Source organism: Silurus meridionalis, chromosome 29 (genome assembly GCF_014805685.1).
Source record: "Silurus meridionalis isolate SWU-2019-XX chromosome 29, ASM1480568v1, whole genome shotgun sequence".
In the NCBI taxonomy this organism is placed as follows: domain Eukaryota; kingdom Metazoa; phylum Chordata; class Actinopteri; order Siluriformes; family Siluridae; genus Silurus; species Silurus meridionalis.
In genome coordinates, this window is record NC_060912.1 from 3,018,226 (window position 1) to 3,035,012 (window position 16,787).

The 16,787-nt window shown below is 39.2% G+C and overlaps 1 protein-coding gene across 1 annotated transcript; it reads right to left on the reverse strand.

The window, feature by feature from the left end:
- Window positions 1-295: 295 nt before the first annotated feature.
- Window positions 296-8,090, reverse strand: tspan13b (tetraspanin 13b). The gene is made up of 6 exons (XM_046844341.1): window positions 7,805-8,090; window positions 5,347-5,514; window positions 5,077-5,157; window positions 4,037-4,150; window positions 1,781-1,891; window positions 296-1,207 (listed from the first exon to the last, which is right to left on the reverse strand). The coding sequence occupies exons 1-6, from the start codon at window positions 7,865-7,867 to the stop codon at window positions 1,133-1,135; spliced, it is 612 nt and encodes a 203-aa protein (XP_046700297.1). The 5' UTR covers window positions 7,868-8,090; the 3' UTR covers window positions 296-1,132.
- Between the last annotated feature and the right edge of the window lie 8,697 nt (window positions 8,091-16,787).

Here is a 16,787-nt window from a genome sequence, read left to right on the forward strand (position 1 = left end):
GTGAGTGTGAAACCGGTGAAGTGGTGGTTTTTTTTTTCCTTCAGGAAATCCTGTTGCTTGGTAACCTGCTTACGAAAGCAAGTTTTGTTCTTTAGCGATTCCTGCATTTTTCTCATAGGTTTTGGTGGTGGAGGAAACAAACAAAAAAAAACAATCCCTGAGAACAGGAAATGTTTCGTTCTACTGCTTTCTATAAACCCTGCAATTAGGCTGGAAAAAAAAACCCAGACAACAGAAATGTGGCATACCTGCCTTTTATTCTTCTTTTTTTTTTTTTTTTTTTATACACACACACACACACACACACACGCAAACACATTTTATATCTAGAAGTTTTTCCATAATGGATGAAGGCGTAGTTCACAGAACCGTAGAATATGGATGTACGCTACAGTGAAATGTTCATGCGCGAAAAAGCCGAAACCACACGAACGCGCACTTACAAATTAGCGATCGGCTGCTAGAGCTACGAAACCAAGAGCTTTAAAACTTTACACGTGGCCATATCAGTGCTGCATGGATTATGAATAAAAAGAAAAAAATAATAATAAAAAAAACATGCGGTTCTTATTTTTTCCCAAAAAATTATGTTCATTTTAAGGTTTATTTTTTTGGTCATGCAGAATTATTAAAATGTATATTAATCAAAATCATGATATCGGAATATAAATCAAAATATCATCGATTTATTGCATTCATGATCAGTCTGGCTTTTTTTTTTTTCTTTTCATTTGGCATGGATCGGAGTGCTTTTCTCCAGGTTTGGTCTTTTTATAATTTTTGAAAGGACATAGGAATTTTTTTTTAGCCCTTAACTATCGAACAAACGAAGCTTTTCCTTCGGTTGAAGTAGTTGTAGCTCAATTAAAAATAATAATAATAAAAGAAAATAATCAGCTTCATGATACAATATATACACGATTATTGTTTTTTTTTTTTTTTGCCTCGGAAAACACTGCACTCTTTCCAAACGATCATCACACGCAGCGGCAAGAACGAGCCCTAGTTTCTGCTTTGGAGGAAGCGAAAAGACACACTTCTGGTGGTGTACAGAGCTCTAGTAAGAAGTCCAGTGGTTAGAGGAGTTTGCAGGATGGAGGACAGGAAGTTTGCCGTGTCCAGCGCTGGGGGTTTACAGGAAGGCGCTGGGATTAGCCCGCGGATCTTTCTGGTTCCTGTATCGGTAGGTTAGCCACACCCCCAGGATCTAAAAACAATAAATAAATAAATAAATAAATAAAACATACAAACATGTGCATTTACATTTTATATTTCTACTAATACAGATTTTTAAGGGTGCAAACTCAGGTCTTAATAACTATATTGTTTGACAATACAAAACAATAAATTAGCAATAAAGGAACACAAATAACAATTTTCACATCCTGCCTCCAGTGACACATTTTCATTTTACAATAAAGACACTAAAAGATGAACAAACTTATCAGGATTTTTGGCAACAGCTCAATGCTAATCATGTGAAACGCCTGCTTAAAGCTGATTGGCTGATGGCATTTCTCTCTTACAGGAAAATGCGTCCGCGTCAGCACTTTAGTTTAGGAGCGTTTCCCGAAACGAAAACGTATTGGTGTGGACATGACCTTATTACTGACATTACTTATTACTTCCACAATTTTGCCAAAACACTCACAGGAAAAAAAAAACACACTCTTCTGAGAAATTCTCCAACACTTCTGTCCATAGTGTATTTTGCAGTTGTATATTGCCACAAAATTGTTGAACTTTTTCGACCTACTGTACGTTAAAAGTTCAGTGGTACCTCGGTGAAGCTGAAGAAAAGGCCGATCCCTCCGACGATGCGCAGAACCTCCCCGACGTGCTCCAGGATCTTTGCTGCACACGTGTCACACGTGGAATGAGCGAAACACGCCTGCATGAGGAACGAAACAAATACATCATTATATATATATAAAAGGAAGACATATTTGGGAAAGTAGTAGTGAAAAGTGATTTGACAGTACAGTCATAACTATATAAATATTCCAGGATAATAAATTATTAAAATGTTCATCAAATGTTCATCCAGAGTCTAGAGGATGAACATTTTGGAGGATGATCCAAGCTGGACACATGTGCAAGGGGAATAATGGGATAAATTATGGAACTTTTGTAATTGTATAACTGTAAGTGGCTTTGCATAAAAAAACTTGAGTCACTTTACCAATGATGGAACCGTAAACGAATGGGCATTCGGTGCAACCCAGATGAGGACGGGTTTCCTTTTGAGTCAGGTTCCTCTTGAGGTTTCTTCCTTGCCACATCCGCCACTGGCTCGCTCGTTTGGGACAATATCCAATGTCCAATATTAAAAACCAGTCCCAAGGTTTATTATTGGTAATGACCAATGGTGACAGTGGTAAGAAAAAACTGCCCGAGACTTCATTAAGAAGAAGTAGAGCAACATTTAGTTGAACCTTGAGAGGAACCAGGCGCAAAAGAGAAACCGCCCTCATCTGGGTGACACCATTCATTATCGCTCAATCATTGCTGAGGTTCTCAAGTGTGACGCCTGAAGCCACTGCGGCAAACTTTTTATATGAATTACAATCTGAATCTGTCTTGTTTAACCCTCTGCAGTAACCTCAAAGGTCTTTAAGTTGTTGATGTGGAGCCATCCTCAGCTCTCTTCTCCAGAGAACTTCATCTGAAAGAAAATTGTAATCCGTGTGTGCCTACTGGGACGTATGCTTTCTCTTGTCGTTCTTTGAGGTCCTAGAGAACCCATTTATCAGTAAAAAGCAAGGTTACTAAAGTAAAACAAGTCTAAACATTGTGGACTTTCATAAACAGCTCCAGGGCACAAATATACTGATGATAAACACAGCCATTGACCTCGCATTTAATACCTATTTAAAGTAAAAACTAAACAAAAAAAATAAGTCCTGGTCTTTACAAATAACAAGAAAGTGTTTTGTTCTGGTGATCAACATGGACTATTTAGAAGTAAATCTATAAATAAATAACATATATATATATACAGTACAGACCTAAAGTTTGGACACACCTTCTCATTCAAAGAGTTTTCTTTATTTTCATGACTATGAAAATTGTAGAGTCACACTGAAGGCATCAAGGGCTATTTGACCAAGAAGGAGAGTGATGGGGTGCTGCGCCAGATGACCTGGCCTCCACAGTCACCGGACCTGAACCCAATCGAGATGGTTTAGGGGTGAGCTGGACCACAGAGTGAAGGCAAAAGGGCCAACAAGTGCCAAGCATCTCTCGGGGAACTCCTTCAAGACTGTTGGAAGACCATTTCAGGTGACTACCTCTTGAAGCTCATCAAGAGAATGCCAAGAGTGTGCAAAGCAGTAATCAAAGCAAAAGGTGGCTACTTTGAAGAACCTAGAATATGACATTTTTCAGTTGTTTCACACTTTTTTGTTATGTATATAATTCCATATATAATTCCACACGTGTTAATTCATAGTTTTGATGCCTTCAGTGTGAATCTACAATTTTCATAGTCATGAAAATAAAGAAAACTCTTTGAATGAGAAGGTGTGTCCAAACTTTTGGTCTGTACTGTATATATTTTGTTTATTTTTCTGTTCTGTTTTTTTTTTTTTTTAGTCTATTTATGTTAGATTAATGATGTCAGAACGTATTAAGAGCCCTGGAACATCATCTAAGACAGAACAGATGCCTGGTATGTGTACGAGAATATCACACGTGTAGTCCTTTGTGGGGACCAAAAATAAATTTCCTTAGAAATAATTTTCTTTACAAACATTGTATAGTGTAACGTCAGTACAACCGATGCATGGTCTTCAGAATAAATAAACGAAATATATATATATATATATATATATATATATATATATATATATATATATATATATATATATATACACACATACTTTTTTATATTCTCTTCTTTGTAATGAACTGCTGTAAGCGTAGACTCTGCATTAATAAACTACAGTAATGATTCAGCTAATAGAAGGTTCCCAGAAAGATACAAAAACCTGCATGTGTGAGAAATAGAAAACACGAGAGAGAAAGAGGTAATTACAGCAGGACAAGTGACGTTGACTTCCACGTGAGAGAACCCGCAGCAGTTCAGGCTCTTCTCCACGTCCTTTTGTGTGGTCTGCGAGTTGTTCCAGCCCACCTCCAGCAGCTCATTCTGCACACATACACACACGACGACATTTAAGTGTCCATTTAGGACCTTATTCCTGTACTTTTCTGTCAGTTCCACTGAAAGGAGAATTGCAATACGTGAATCAGACATGGATTTGATTGAATTTTGCAGGCGTTACAAATATATGGCCATGGAGAACATCTGGATAGACGTCTTTCATGTCGGAAAAAGTAAATTTTCTGTGTTCCTTTTTATTTATGAGTCGATAAAAACTTAACTGGTCAAAAACACAGCAAGCCACCAATCAGGGAAGAGCACACGCTCTGGTTTTAACTTGCTTTGATCGCTGCTTGGTGATGTTTACAGCATGAACATACAATTCAACAGCAAGCAGAACATTTTGAGATGAAAAAACGATGGAATAAACTCCTGACTCGAACTTGTCACAACGCCCGTTGCCTTATTGAACTGAATTTAATTATTTGCACGTAAAGTAATTGAAAAGGTTTTGGGCTCATTGTCATTTGAATAGAGTGTTTGACTCATTAAATTAATTCAATTCATTCAATTAATAGATTTGTGTTGAACATTTGCTGAAACATAACATTTGCTGAAAGACTGGCGTGGAGCTTCACTTTTTCCACAGCTTTGTTTCAAAATGGATTAAATTCAATATTTTCCTTTAAATTCTAAAAACAATACCCCAAAATGACAACGTGAAAAATGTGTTTAAAATCTTGGCAAATGTATTAACCAACAACAAAACGTGGGAAAAAAAAAAGGGAAGCGCTGTGAACACTTTCCAGACGCGCTGTTTTATATTACTGATCAGTATATGCTGATCAAGCGGAGTGCCACTTCGTTTTCCCATCCCATTAAAATCCGCGTTAAGATCCGCGTGACCCTCCGAGAGCCGCTCGAGCCTTTGGTAAACTCCCGATGGGTGTTATGATGTGATCAGACTTTACCTGCTGCTCTTTGTTAATGGCCAGGCACGCACTGGACACCGAGAACTGCACCACAAACACCAGGAACAGGATGATCATGTACTGAGAGTCATTAAGGAGCGTGAGAGAAGATTATAACCACATGGCAAGAGGAATATTCTTCGGGAAGCGCGTACAGTATGTCTGTATTTTTCCATAATGCTAAATAAACATAAAAAATGCTTGCTGCTATCCAGACCTGACGTGACCCGACGTGATCTGACGTGTCTCTAGGCAAACTGAAAAGGATACGAAGAAGAGAAGGACTTGGTGGTGCTTTATGGCGCCGATGAGTCCGGCCAAAGCAACGAGGAACAGAAAGACCCCGATGCCGATGATGCCGCCTACCACCTGGAAACTCGAGACCAGGCCAAACCATTTTCCCCAGGCGGCAATGCCGATCATCAGCATGCTCACCATCTGCAGGAAGACAGACGAAATGGATGAAGGCAGAGAATAATAATAATAATAATCATTTGTATTTGATCGAGTGAAATAAGTATTTGATCTCGTACTAAATATAATATTAACTTATTCGTTTTTTCTGGATTTTTCAGATATTCCTTCTCTTCTGTTCGAATAAACCTAAATTCTAGACTGTTCATTTCTTTGTAAGGGGCTAAATTTACAAAATCAGCAAAATTTACAGAGACTTTTCCACCTTTTGGGATGAACGGGAACACTGCAAGTACACTCCAAAATCTAGTGGAACATCATCCCAGACTATTGAAGATTATCAAAGCAGACACTGGGGGACTAAATGCCGAATGACACGTTCAACAAGCACATGGAATATGACCTGGATGGACCACCAGTCCATCACAAGACACAATTCACACTTGTTGCCTCGGAGGTGCAAGTTATCTTAATCTGCAGGTTTTTCTGGAGGCTTCAGGAACCCCATATGAGCAAGAAGAACATGGACAGTAATTCATGAACAGGAACAATCCCAGTTGTAATGCTGAAACACCGCCCAACCCACGCCACCCGAGATGATCTACTCTTAATCTACCTTTTTTCTTTTTTTTTAACAATATATATAAAAATAGTTTCTTTATAGGAACAAGTGTCTCAAAAAGAAATAGGGATTAAACATTTCTCCCGAAGAATTTAATATGTACAATCCATGACGTGGTTGTGTGTCCCAGTGCTTGTGTACTATTTTGCTACACAATTTCTTCTTCACAAAAAGAGTACACACTTTATTGCAGCAAAGAATAAGCTGCTGAGTCTGAACTTTACCTAAGACATGTCAATCACTGGGTTGGGGGCGGGACATTGGCTTAGCTGAGAGCATTTGATTGGATGAAGGCAAAACTAGTATGGGATGAGTCATCAAAACCTTGTTGTTTTCCTGGAAGTGACAAACCATAAAATTATAATGAGAAGATAAAACGTTATTGACCCGGTGTCTGAGGACAGCTGTAAAATGCTCTCAAACATGTGACAAGCAGCTTGTCATAAACAATAGTAAACAACGAAAGAAATACTGGACGCAAATGTGACTACATACACTTTATATATAAACAAAAGTATTTAAACGCCAAACTTTTCCAGCCAAAAGTGGTTCTGGATGCGGCAAAATGTCTATGGCAGCATGTGGATGTCCATGGCAGCATATTGAATATATGTCAACATGCATATGGATTTTATGGCAGCACATGGATGCCTATGGCAGCATACATAGGACAGCATGCATATGTTTTGGGAAGATGTCTATGGCAGCATATGGATTTTATAGCAGCATATATCTATGGCAGTTGCTTGTGGCAGCATTATGGATGCCTATTGCAGCATGTCTATGGCAGCACACAGATGTCAATGGCGGCATTCCTATGGCAGCATATGGATGTCCATGGTAGAAAATTTAGAGTAGTATGTCCATGGCAGCACGTGAATGTCTATGGAAAAAGTTAGTGTCTATGGCAGCAGAATATGGCAGCACATGGATGTTACGGCAGCATATTCCCTTCACTCAAACTCGGAGAACCATTGCCCAAAACCAGCTCCCATGAAGATATGCTTTACATGTGTTGGAAGATCTTGAGAGGCCTGCTTTAAATCTCTAACCTTATTAAAAACCTTTGGGATAAATCACAACACTGACTGCAGCCCAGGCCTCCTTACCTCACCTGCATCAGGACCAGGATTTAGTGATGCCATTTCTTCTGAAATACCACAGAATCAGGTGGTCCATCCACCCAGAAGACTGGAGGACATTATAAGAGCAGATGGAGACTAAATGTGGAGTGTTAAAAGTCAGACTGAACGAGGAAACTGGGCTTTGTTCCAAACCGTGTACTACCACACTAGATAGTGGGCACTTAATCTCAAGGTTGCCATGGTGACGTGCAGTATTATAAACTCAAATATTAGAGTAGATTTTAAATACTATTTTAAATTATTACAATCTAGTGTCGCTTCAAAGACAATATGCTTGAACACTTGGTATTTATTTTTTATTTATTAGTTATTTATTTATTAATTTTACCTCAGATTAGAGAACCAGGCACCGTGAAACCAGAGCCTGCTGACTAGCCTTCGGAAATTCTCCTGAATAATTCATTCAAGCGTGTTGTTCGGACAAAGGGGTATTATTTTCCAATGTTCCAGCTCAAAAACGAGTCGAAATTTTAATTTATTGTTTATATAAATCTAAAGTGAGGGGAAAAAAACGCGTCCATATGGTTGCTGTGTGTTTGCTACTTACCACATAGAGGATGTTGAGGGCGCAGAGGGAATTCTTGGAGCAGGTGAATCCGGCGCAGCCCATCTCCCTGGATGATTTCTTTTATTTGTTTTTCCTTAAAAAAATCCCTTATAAATAATCCTTCTATGCAACCACAGTTACATTAACTTCCACTACAACTTTCCAACGGAAAAAACCCCGTCCAGACGAGCAGGATGAATGGATAAAAACGCAACTGCTGGTAAAACGCTGTGCGTGCAGATGAATGGCTATGGGTTGCCAGATCCTCGAAAAAACCAACCGCACCTCCTGGTAGGGAGCGACCCACCAGTGAAATGCTGAGTTAATCATCAATATTTGAAATATTGTGTGTGTGTGTGTGTGTGTGTGTGTGTGTGTGTGTGTGTGTGTGTGGACAATTGAGGTTACTGGGGTTTGAGTCATGACGAAGGATTTTGAACCCAAATGTATTATTATAAATGGTTCCGGAGTTCAACTTCATAGACCACTTTGAAGAACAAAATGAAAAAGATCTAAAGCTTTTTGGTCACAAATACATTACAGCACAATCAAATTATTTTCTTCGCATATCCCAGCAATTTTAGGAAGCTGGGGTCAGAGCGCAGGGTCAGCCATGATACGGCGTCCCCTGGGTTAAGGGCCTTGCTCAAGGGTCCAAAGATGGGAGCTCATGGTCTCATGGTCTCAATGACATCAACAAAAACATTGTCTAAAGCAGGTGTTTTTCTCTCAAGCCTAAAAAGAACACTTAAATATGTATATATAATATACATACAGGGTTGGGCAAAGATACATTAAGATGTATTTTATAATAAAATACCAAATATCTTAATTGTATCCTAATTTAGATAATTGGCGTTTGGCGTTTTGGACACCTGCATTCATGACAACTAGTTTCCAACTAATCAATCATTTGAATGTTAATCATAAATATAATAATATTATAATGTGTCATACAGTCTGCAGTAGGAACGACAGACTGGTTCAAGGTGAAGGTTGGACTGCATCAAGGAACGACTCTGAGCCCTTTCCTGTTTGGTAAAGGACAGGTTGATGGACGGTTATAGTTAGTATAACAGCCAGTGTTTGTGTCACTCAACTTGGGGGATATCCATGCATAAAATTCCTTACTTTCCTTATTTCTACAGTGGGTCAAAATTAGATTTGATCTACAGGGGTCAGTTTAATTATTTCTAAATTGTATATTAATATGCTTAGTATTACCATCGGTATGCTAGGGTAACCATAGGCTGTATAGACCATAAGTATGGTATGGTTTTCTCAAAATCCCATTCTTCATTTACTCCACATTTGCTGTTATAATAACCTCCATTTTCTGAGAATATGTTTCACTAGATTTTAGAGGGTGTTTCTGAAATTTGTGCTCATTCAGTGTGTAAAGTCCGGTACTAATTGAGGAGGACTGGGGTTCATTCAGCATTCCAATTCATCTCAAAAGGTGTTCAATAGGGTTGAGATCCGAGCTTTATAGCAGAAGATCTTTCACTCCAACCCATGTAAACCATATCTTCCTGGAGCTGGCTTTGCGACAAGGTCAAGCTGGAACAGGTCTGGGTCTCCTAGTTCTAGTGAAGGGAACATTTTGTGCTACCACATTCACAGACATCCTATGCCATTGTGTGCCTTCAACTTTGTAGGAACAATTTAGGGGAGAAGCAGACATGTCTGGAAAAGTCAGGTGGTCCAAAACTTTAGTCTTATAGTGCATAATGCCTAAATACGACAAACTAATGCCTTTTTAAGACCTTGAAACCCATCGAAGGGTTTTCCTTCAACGTGGCCACCCTGCTTGGAGGAGGGAGTGTACGTGTAAGCTGATTGGTCAGTTTTTTTCGTATGACGTTGCTAGTTGCTCTCATTGCTTAGCATCCAGAGTGAGGCATCTCTGGTGCAGGATTGCTGTTATATATAGCTGATGATGGGCTGCTATATATAACCCTTCAGTGTGGGATTATATCACAAATGCAACTCTTAAATGAAATGTTTACGGCCAGTCGAAGGTTCTGGATCGGATTTATTCCAGTTCAAACAAAGCACTTTTGCATTCTCGGTCTGATTGGTCAGAACCAGGTTTATTAATTCAATTCAATTCAATTCAAATCAATTCAATTAATTTAATTTCAATTCAGTTTCATTCATATTGCGGTTTCAATAATCTACATCGTCCCAAAGAGGTTATAGAGTTTGGAAGTTTAATACCTATAAGTTTGTTCCTTATAGGTGGACCAGTAGCAAAAGTGGCAAGGAAAACCTCCCTGAGATGGTATGAGGAAGTATCCTTGAGAGGAACCAGACTCCAAAAGGGAACCAATCCTCATCTGGTTGGCACAAAACACCCATTCAATACAGTTCCACCATTTCTGAGGTGTGCTGTTCAGTGATCGGTGCTTAAATTTTAAAACTGTTCATGCAAATTGCAGTTCTAAGCCAATGTAGCATAGTTTTGATATTAACTACAGTCCAAATTCATCCTCATGGCCCTTGAGTTGCTCAGTAACTTCATTGGATCTTTAGGCTGGTCTTGTGGAACTATCCTCACCTGCACAAAGTGTGAAATCATCCACGTAGAACCATTCTCAGCCACACAGAGTGTGCAACTTTCCATCTATGTGGAACCATCCTCAGCCGCACAGAGTGTAGAACCATTGATGTGGAACCATTCTCATCCACACAGAGCGTCAAACCATCCATGTGGAACCAGTTGCAGCTGCACAGAGTGTGGAACCATCCACATGAAACCTTTTCAGCTGCACAGATAGGGAACCATCCATGTGGAACCATTTTAGCTGCATAGATTGGGGACCATGGATGTGGAACTGTTCTTAGCCACACTGAGGGTAGAACCATTTATGTGGAATCATTCTTATCCACACAGGGTGTAGAACCATTCATGTGGAACTGTTTTCAGCCATAAAAAGCGTCAAACCATCTATGTGGAACCAGTTGCAGCTGCACAGGGTGTGAAACCATCCATGTGGAACTATCCATGTGGACCCATTCTCAGCTGCACAGAGTGTGGAACCATCTATGTGGAACCAGTCGCATCTGAACAGAGTGTGGAACCATCCATGTAAAACCATCCTCGGTTGCACAGAGTGTGGAATCATCCATGTGGAACCATTTTCAGCTGAACAGAGTGTGGAACCATCTATGTGGAACCAGTCGCAGCTGCACAGAGTGTGGAACCATCCATGTGGAACCATCCTCGGTTGCAGAGAGTGTGGAATCATCCATGTGGAACCAGTCGCATCTGAACAGAGTGTGGAACCATCCATTTAGAACCAGTCGCAGCTGCACAGAGTGTGGAACCATCCATGTGGAACCATCCTCGGTTGCGCAGAGTGTGGAATCATCCATGTGGAACCAGTCGCATCTGAACAGAGTGTGGAACCATCCATCTGGAACCATCCTTGGTTGCACAGAGTGTGGAATCATCCATGTGGAGCAATTTTTAGGTAAACAGAGTGTGGAACCATCTATCTGGAACCAGACGCAGCTGCACAGAGTGTGGAACCATCCACGTGGAACCTTTTCAGCTGCACAAATAGGGAAACATCCATGTGGAACCATTCTCAGCTGAACAGAGTGTGGAACCATCCATTTGGAACCAGTCACAGCTGCACACAGTCTGGAACCATCAATGTGAAACCAGTCACATCTAAACAGAGTGTGGAATCATCCATGTGGAACCAGTCTCAGCTGCAAACAGTGTGGAACCATCCATGTGGAACCAGTCTCAGCTGCAAACAGTGTGGAACCATCCATGTGGAACCTGTCGCATCTGAACAGAGTGTGGCACCATCCATGTGGAACCATCCTCGGTTGCACAGAGTGTGGAACCATCTATGTGGAACCAGTCGCAGCTGCACAGTGTGGAACCATCCACGTAAAACCTTTTTAAGCTGCACAGATAGGGAACCATCCATGTTGAACCATTTTCAGCTGCACAGAGTGTGGAACCATCCATGTGAAACCATTTACAGCAGGTGGCAAAAGTACACACATCCATTACTTAAGTAGAAGTACAGATACTCATGTTTTAAAATACTCGGGTAAAAGTTGAAGTACTGATTAAACTGAGAAAAAATGATGATGATCATGAATGTGTCTGTTCTCAGTCATGTTTCCATCACTGACTCCCTCTGTCTCATCCACATTAACCCCAAACTTCTTACTGCCTTCTGCCCTGCTGATTCTTATCTTCGTAAAGAGTGAGAGTCAGGACTTTATACACCAGCGGATTGAAAAAGACGCGCAGTAACAGGAAATCGGTTGTTCGGCTGAAATCAGCGCGCAGTGAAAATAAAAAATATATTTCACCAAATCAATGGATTAAAAGTAAAGTAATGAGCCGGTTTTGAAAATGTAAGAAGTAAAAAGTACAGATATTTCTGTAAAAATGTAATTAGTAAAAGTAAAAAGTGGTCTGAAAAATAAATAGTGAAGTAAAGTACTGATACCAGAAAAATCTACTTAAGTACAGTAACGAAGTATTTGTACTCCGTTACTTCCCACCTCTGTCAAGGGCTTATGCTATGTTTCCACACGGACAGTTAATGAGGTGATACCGGAGAAAGTGCACCTCTTCAAGTCAAGTCAAGAAGCTTTTATATATATATATATATATATATATATATATATATATATATATATATATATATATATATATATATATATATATAATTAAAGACATTTTACAGATTTAAATGATGTATTGTTTTTATCTGTACGATCAATAAAGAAAGTAATTTAAGTTCGTTTTGCCATTATGAGGGAAAACCCCACAAAACGCCACCTAGAGGATTAATTGTGTAAAACATGGCGGATTTGGTGTTTGATTTGAGACTTGGCACAAAAATGAAACAAAAGTTTACTGATTAAAATAATTTTCGGTGGAGTTTATTTATTTATTTTATATCTAAGTAAAGAAGGGACGTCGTGAATAAGTGTATGTTTTGCTGGAGGTTTTAATTTCGCCTTAGCGCGTTAATAACATTTAGTGCCGTTTAAAATAATTTGAATTTTGACAGCCATATATATATATATATATATATATATATATATATATATATATATATATATATATATATATATATATAAATTTGGCTGTCAAAATTCAAATTATTTTGAAGTGAAAAGAAAAATTTGATATTTCACCAAATCAATGGATTAAAACTAAAGTAACGAGCCGGTTACTTTAAAAGTACAGTAAAAAATACAGATATTTGTGTAAAAATGTAATGAGTAAAAGTAAAGAGTTGTCTGAAAATTATTCGTAAAAGTATTTGTACTTTGTTACTTCCCACCTCTGGGGACGATACACATGGAACCATGCTCAGCTGTGGAAACATTATATGCTTATATGTGAATTCTAAATTTGTTGTTATATTGGGTACATGTGCTAATAAAGGGTCTTCTACCTGCTGGCTCATCCTACAAACAACTCATGCCAGAATGAACATAAATTCATATTTATGTCAGGGTTTGTTTACTCTCACCACTAGAGGGCAGTGCTTCATCGTAATTTATATCTCCGGCTCAGAACGGGTGGCCTAAAAAAAGTATACCCCTCACATGGTTTCTCAAATTACACAAACGGAGCATTGTTCTGGATTGTTCTGTGTTTCTGAAAATAATTGCAAAATGGAGGCGTATTGTCTGTTCTCATGGTTCCCCAGGCACAACGGAAAAGTAATGAGGATCTGAAGAAATGGGGTCCAAATTAATAAAAAAAGAGGCCCTAGATAAAGGGCATAGAATCCTCCAATTGCAAGGGGGAGGATTATTTTTGTGATATTTTCCAATTCCAAAAGACATCACTTGGCCTCAATGGGACTGTCGCTTTATTCTGCGGTTATAAAGACGGCCTATTTGTCAAAGGAAGACATTTACAAGGACGCGAGGCAAAATAAAACCCAAGCACACAAATGGACAATCGAGACATCAGGGTTTTGTTCAAGGCTTTTGCAGTGGCGGTGGTGCGATTTGAAATCTCAGCCTTCGAAAAGTCACAGTGGAAGCAGGGAACATGGTCAAGTACCCCTTTAATTGCAGAACAAAAAATCCATGTGGGAAAGTCTGACCAGCCAAAGACAGACCTAAAAGTCGATGGTGTTGAATTTGTTTCAGGCTGGATAAGTACAGTGTTGTGTGGTTTTAAAGTTTGGAGTTAGGGTTAGACTTACAGGATTACCTGCGGTGTCTCTGCAGGTAATCCATTAATGCCTGATTATCTGTATTTATGGGTGGTTTATGGAGCATGAATTGGCACATCACCTGACCTGAGAAGAGACCTTGGAACCATAAATATCATCAATATTTTGTTTGAAACACAAACACTAGCTGTTATACAAACTACAATTGTCTGTCAACCTGTCCATCACTACTGCAAACAGGAAAGGGCTCAGAGTCATGCCAGTACTTGCCATGTACATCTACAAAACATCTGGGCATCAGTTCATTGAATACGAATGCAAAATAATGAATCCAGTTGTCATAATATGGCAATTGATCAATTCTAAATTCATCAATATGTAAAAGGGTAGTGTATGGAATCAAGATCAACCAATGATCAACTAGTTCTCTAAAACAGGTCAATCTCTTAAACCTTCGTTTGGCGAGCACGAACAAGCAGGAAACGAACGAACGCTAGTACAGTATAGTAAAAGTGTGAATCCTGCATGCGATATCTTACATACAGTAACGTTTACATTGGTGCATTTTCAATCATTGGAATCCGAACGGTAGTTTACATCAGGAACTACTGAAAGCGTGCGCCATCATGCTGAAACGCGACTAAACGATTTGACGATCTTCTTTGCTAACAATCAAAAAATGACTTTTGATGCCATTGAGATGTGTATTGACACAAATATTTACTTCTGAGAGATGAACTACGGAGTTTGAAAAAACTACAGGCTTTTAAACGAAATCCAATGCTGTTTGTACGAATTGTATTGCGAATATTATTGAATCTATACTTTATATATTTTATTGCTTTTTTCATGTTTAAATGTTACAGTCGTAACATGCATTTCACTGCGTGTCATACTTTGTATGTATGTATGTGACAAATAGAATTCGAATTTGAAATTGAAAAGAAATGCTACTGAGAGAATCGATAAAAAACGAGATATCACACACATCAAAATGTTTAAAACTGACCTTTGTTTCATCGCTGGACTTTCAAGGAAATGATTCAGCATTGTAGGTGCATTGTTGATAAACCACGTGATTATAAACCCATTATTGGTGGCTGAGTCAGCGCCAATGTTCCGGAAATGTTCGATTTGTTTTGTAAGGCTAGCAATAACAGCAGAGAATCTACTGCAGACTAGCAGGCCACCGTCTGAAGAATTTTATAAAGAAATTCGTGTTGTGCCCTTCCTCCTTTCCTACTCTACCGCTCCTTTTCTTTCATCTTCCTCCACCGTGTCTCACACGCCTTACTCTGACTCTTCATCCGACTCTATTTTTGTCATCTCGCTTCCACTCTTAATTATATTTCGCTGCTGATACGCCTCCTGTGCATTATTCTTCCAATTAGCGAGGCGAGTGAGAACAAAGGTCTCCCTGCTTAGCACTCACGCTTACTATACAGCAAAATGAAGTAATGATTTCACGCCTGTAACACGCGACTAGTGGTTCTCAAACCTTTTTCCGCCATTCCCCAATGTAGCGGGGGTGGATCTTTTTACCTGCACTCCATCATGAGATAATATCAAGATTAAAAATTTGAAATTTATTAAAATATCAATAATCAATAGCATTAAAACAGCATCAAAAATAGAGAAAATTAAAAGTGCACACTAACTGTTTTAATTTACTTGCATTAACGGCTTAATTGTTTGTTTTTTGGATGCTTTTTAGTGTATGGAATTTATTTTAAACAAAAACAATCATAAATGAAGATGATAGAAATTCTGCCGTTCATTACACCCCACTTGTCATGTCTTTATTCTCCACTAGAGGGGCGTGCCCAACACCGGACTAGAGTACACTATAGGTGCAAACGTTTCGGGGCTCCCGACTTCCATTCATATGTGAATCTTTCCCAAACTGTTAGCGCAAAGTTGGAGGCACACAGTTGTATAGAATGTCTTTTTGATGTGGTAGCATGAAATTCTTTCCTTTAACTAAACTCTGGGACCCAAATCTGTTCCAGCATGACACTGCTCCTGTGCACAATTCGAGCTCCACGATCATGATTTACTTGGTTTCTATTTTTATCTCCTGTCAGTTCTTCGTAACTCGTCCTCCATTACATTCTCCCCGGTATCAAATCAATCAATACAGAATGAAATACTATTTACCTCCTTTTTATCGACTAACGGTAATGATGTTTGACAGATATAAGTGAGTGTTCCAGTGATTTGCTTGCCTTTCTAGATGCTGTGCAGTCAATCGTGAGGCACCATTCGGCCTGCCTCGTTTAGCTCCACAGAGTTATTGTTGAACCTGTTGTAACGCTCTGAACAATACAATGGGACTAACAAGCACTTAGACCTAGTGGGGCAGGAGTTTCTCTGCCCCAAGCTCAGAGGAGAAACATAGCACTTGACAGATAAAACTGGGTTGCCAGAGTGGGCACACCCAAACTATGGTCAAGAGCCATTGCTGGTTCTACGTCTATTTAATTTGCTGTTATAATAACCTCCAGTCTTCTGGGAAGATGTTCCACTAAATTTTGGGTTATGATGGCCACTATGGTGTTAGAAATGTCAGGTACTGATGTACTTCCGATAAGGAGGCCTGGGGTGCAGTGAGCGTTCCAATTTATCTCAAAGGAGTTCAGTGGGGTTATAGAGCTCTATAGCGGGCCAATCAGGATGAATTGTCTTGAAGGAGCAGGTTCAAGTGAAGGGAAAAATTCTTCCTACAGCATCCAGAGACATCTTACAGTTGTGCCCTTCCAACTTTGAGGTAAGAGTTTGGGAATATATGGCTGTGAAAGTCAGGCGTC

Coding starts and splice junctions, on each gene's coding strand:
- tspan13b (XM_046844341.1), bottom strand. CDS start 7,867: ATGGGCTGCGCCGGATTCACCTGCTCCAAGAATTCCCTCTGCGCCCTC. Junction 5,158..5,346: donor ACCAAGTCCTTCTCTTCTTC/GTATCCTTTTCA, acceptor AATGACTCTCAG/TACATGATCATCCTGTTCCT. Junction 1,208..1,780: donor TTTTCTTCAGCTTCACCGAG/GTACCACTGAAC, acceptor TATTGTTTTTAG/ATCCTGGGGGTGTGGCTAAC.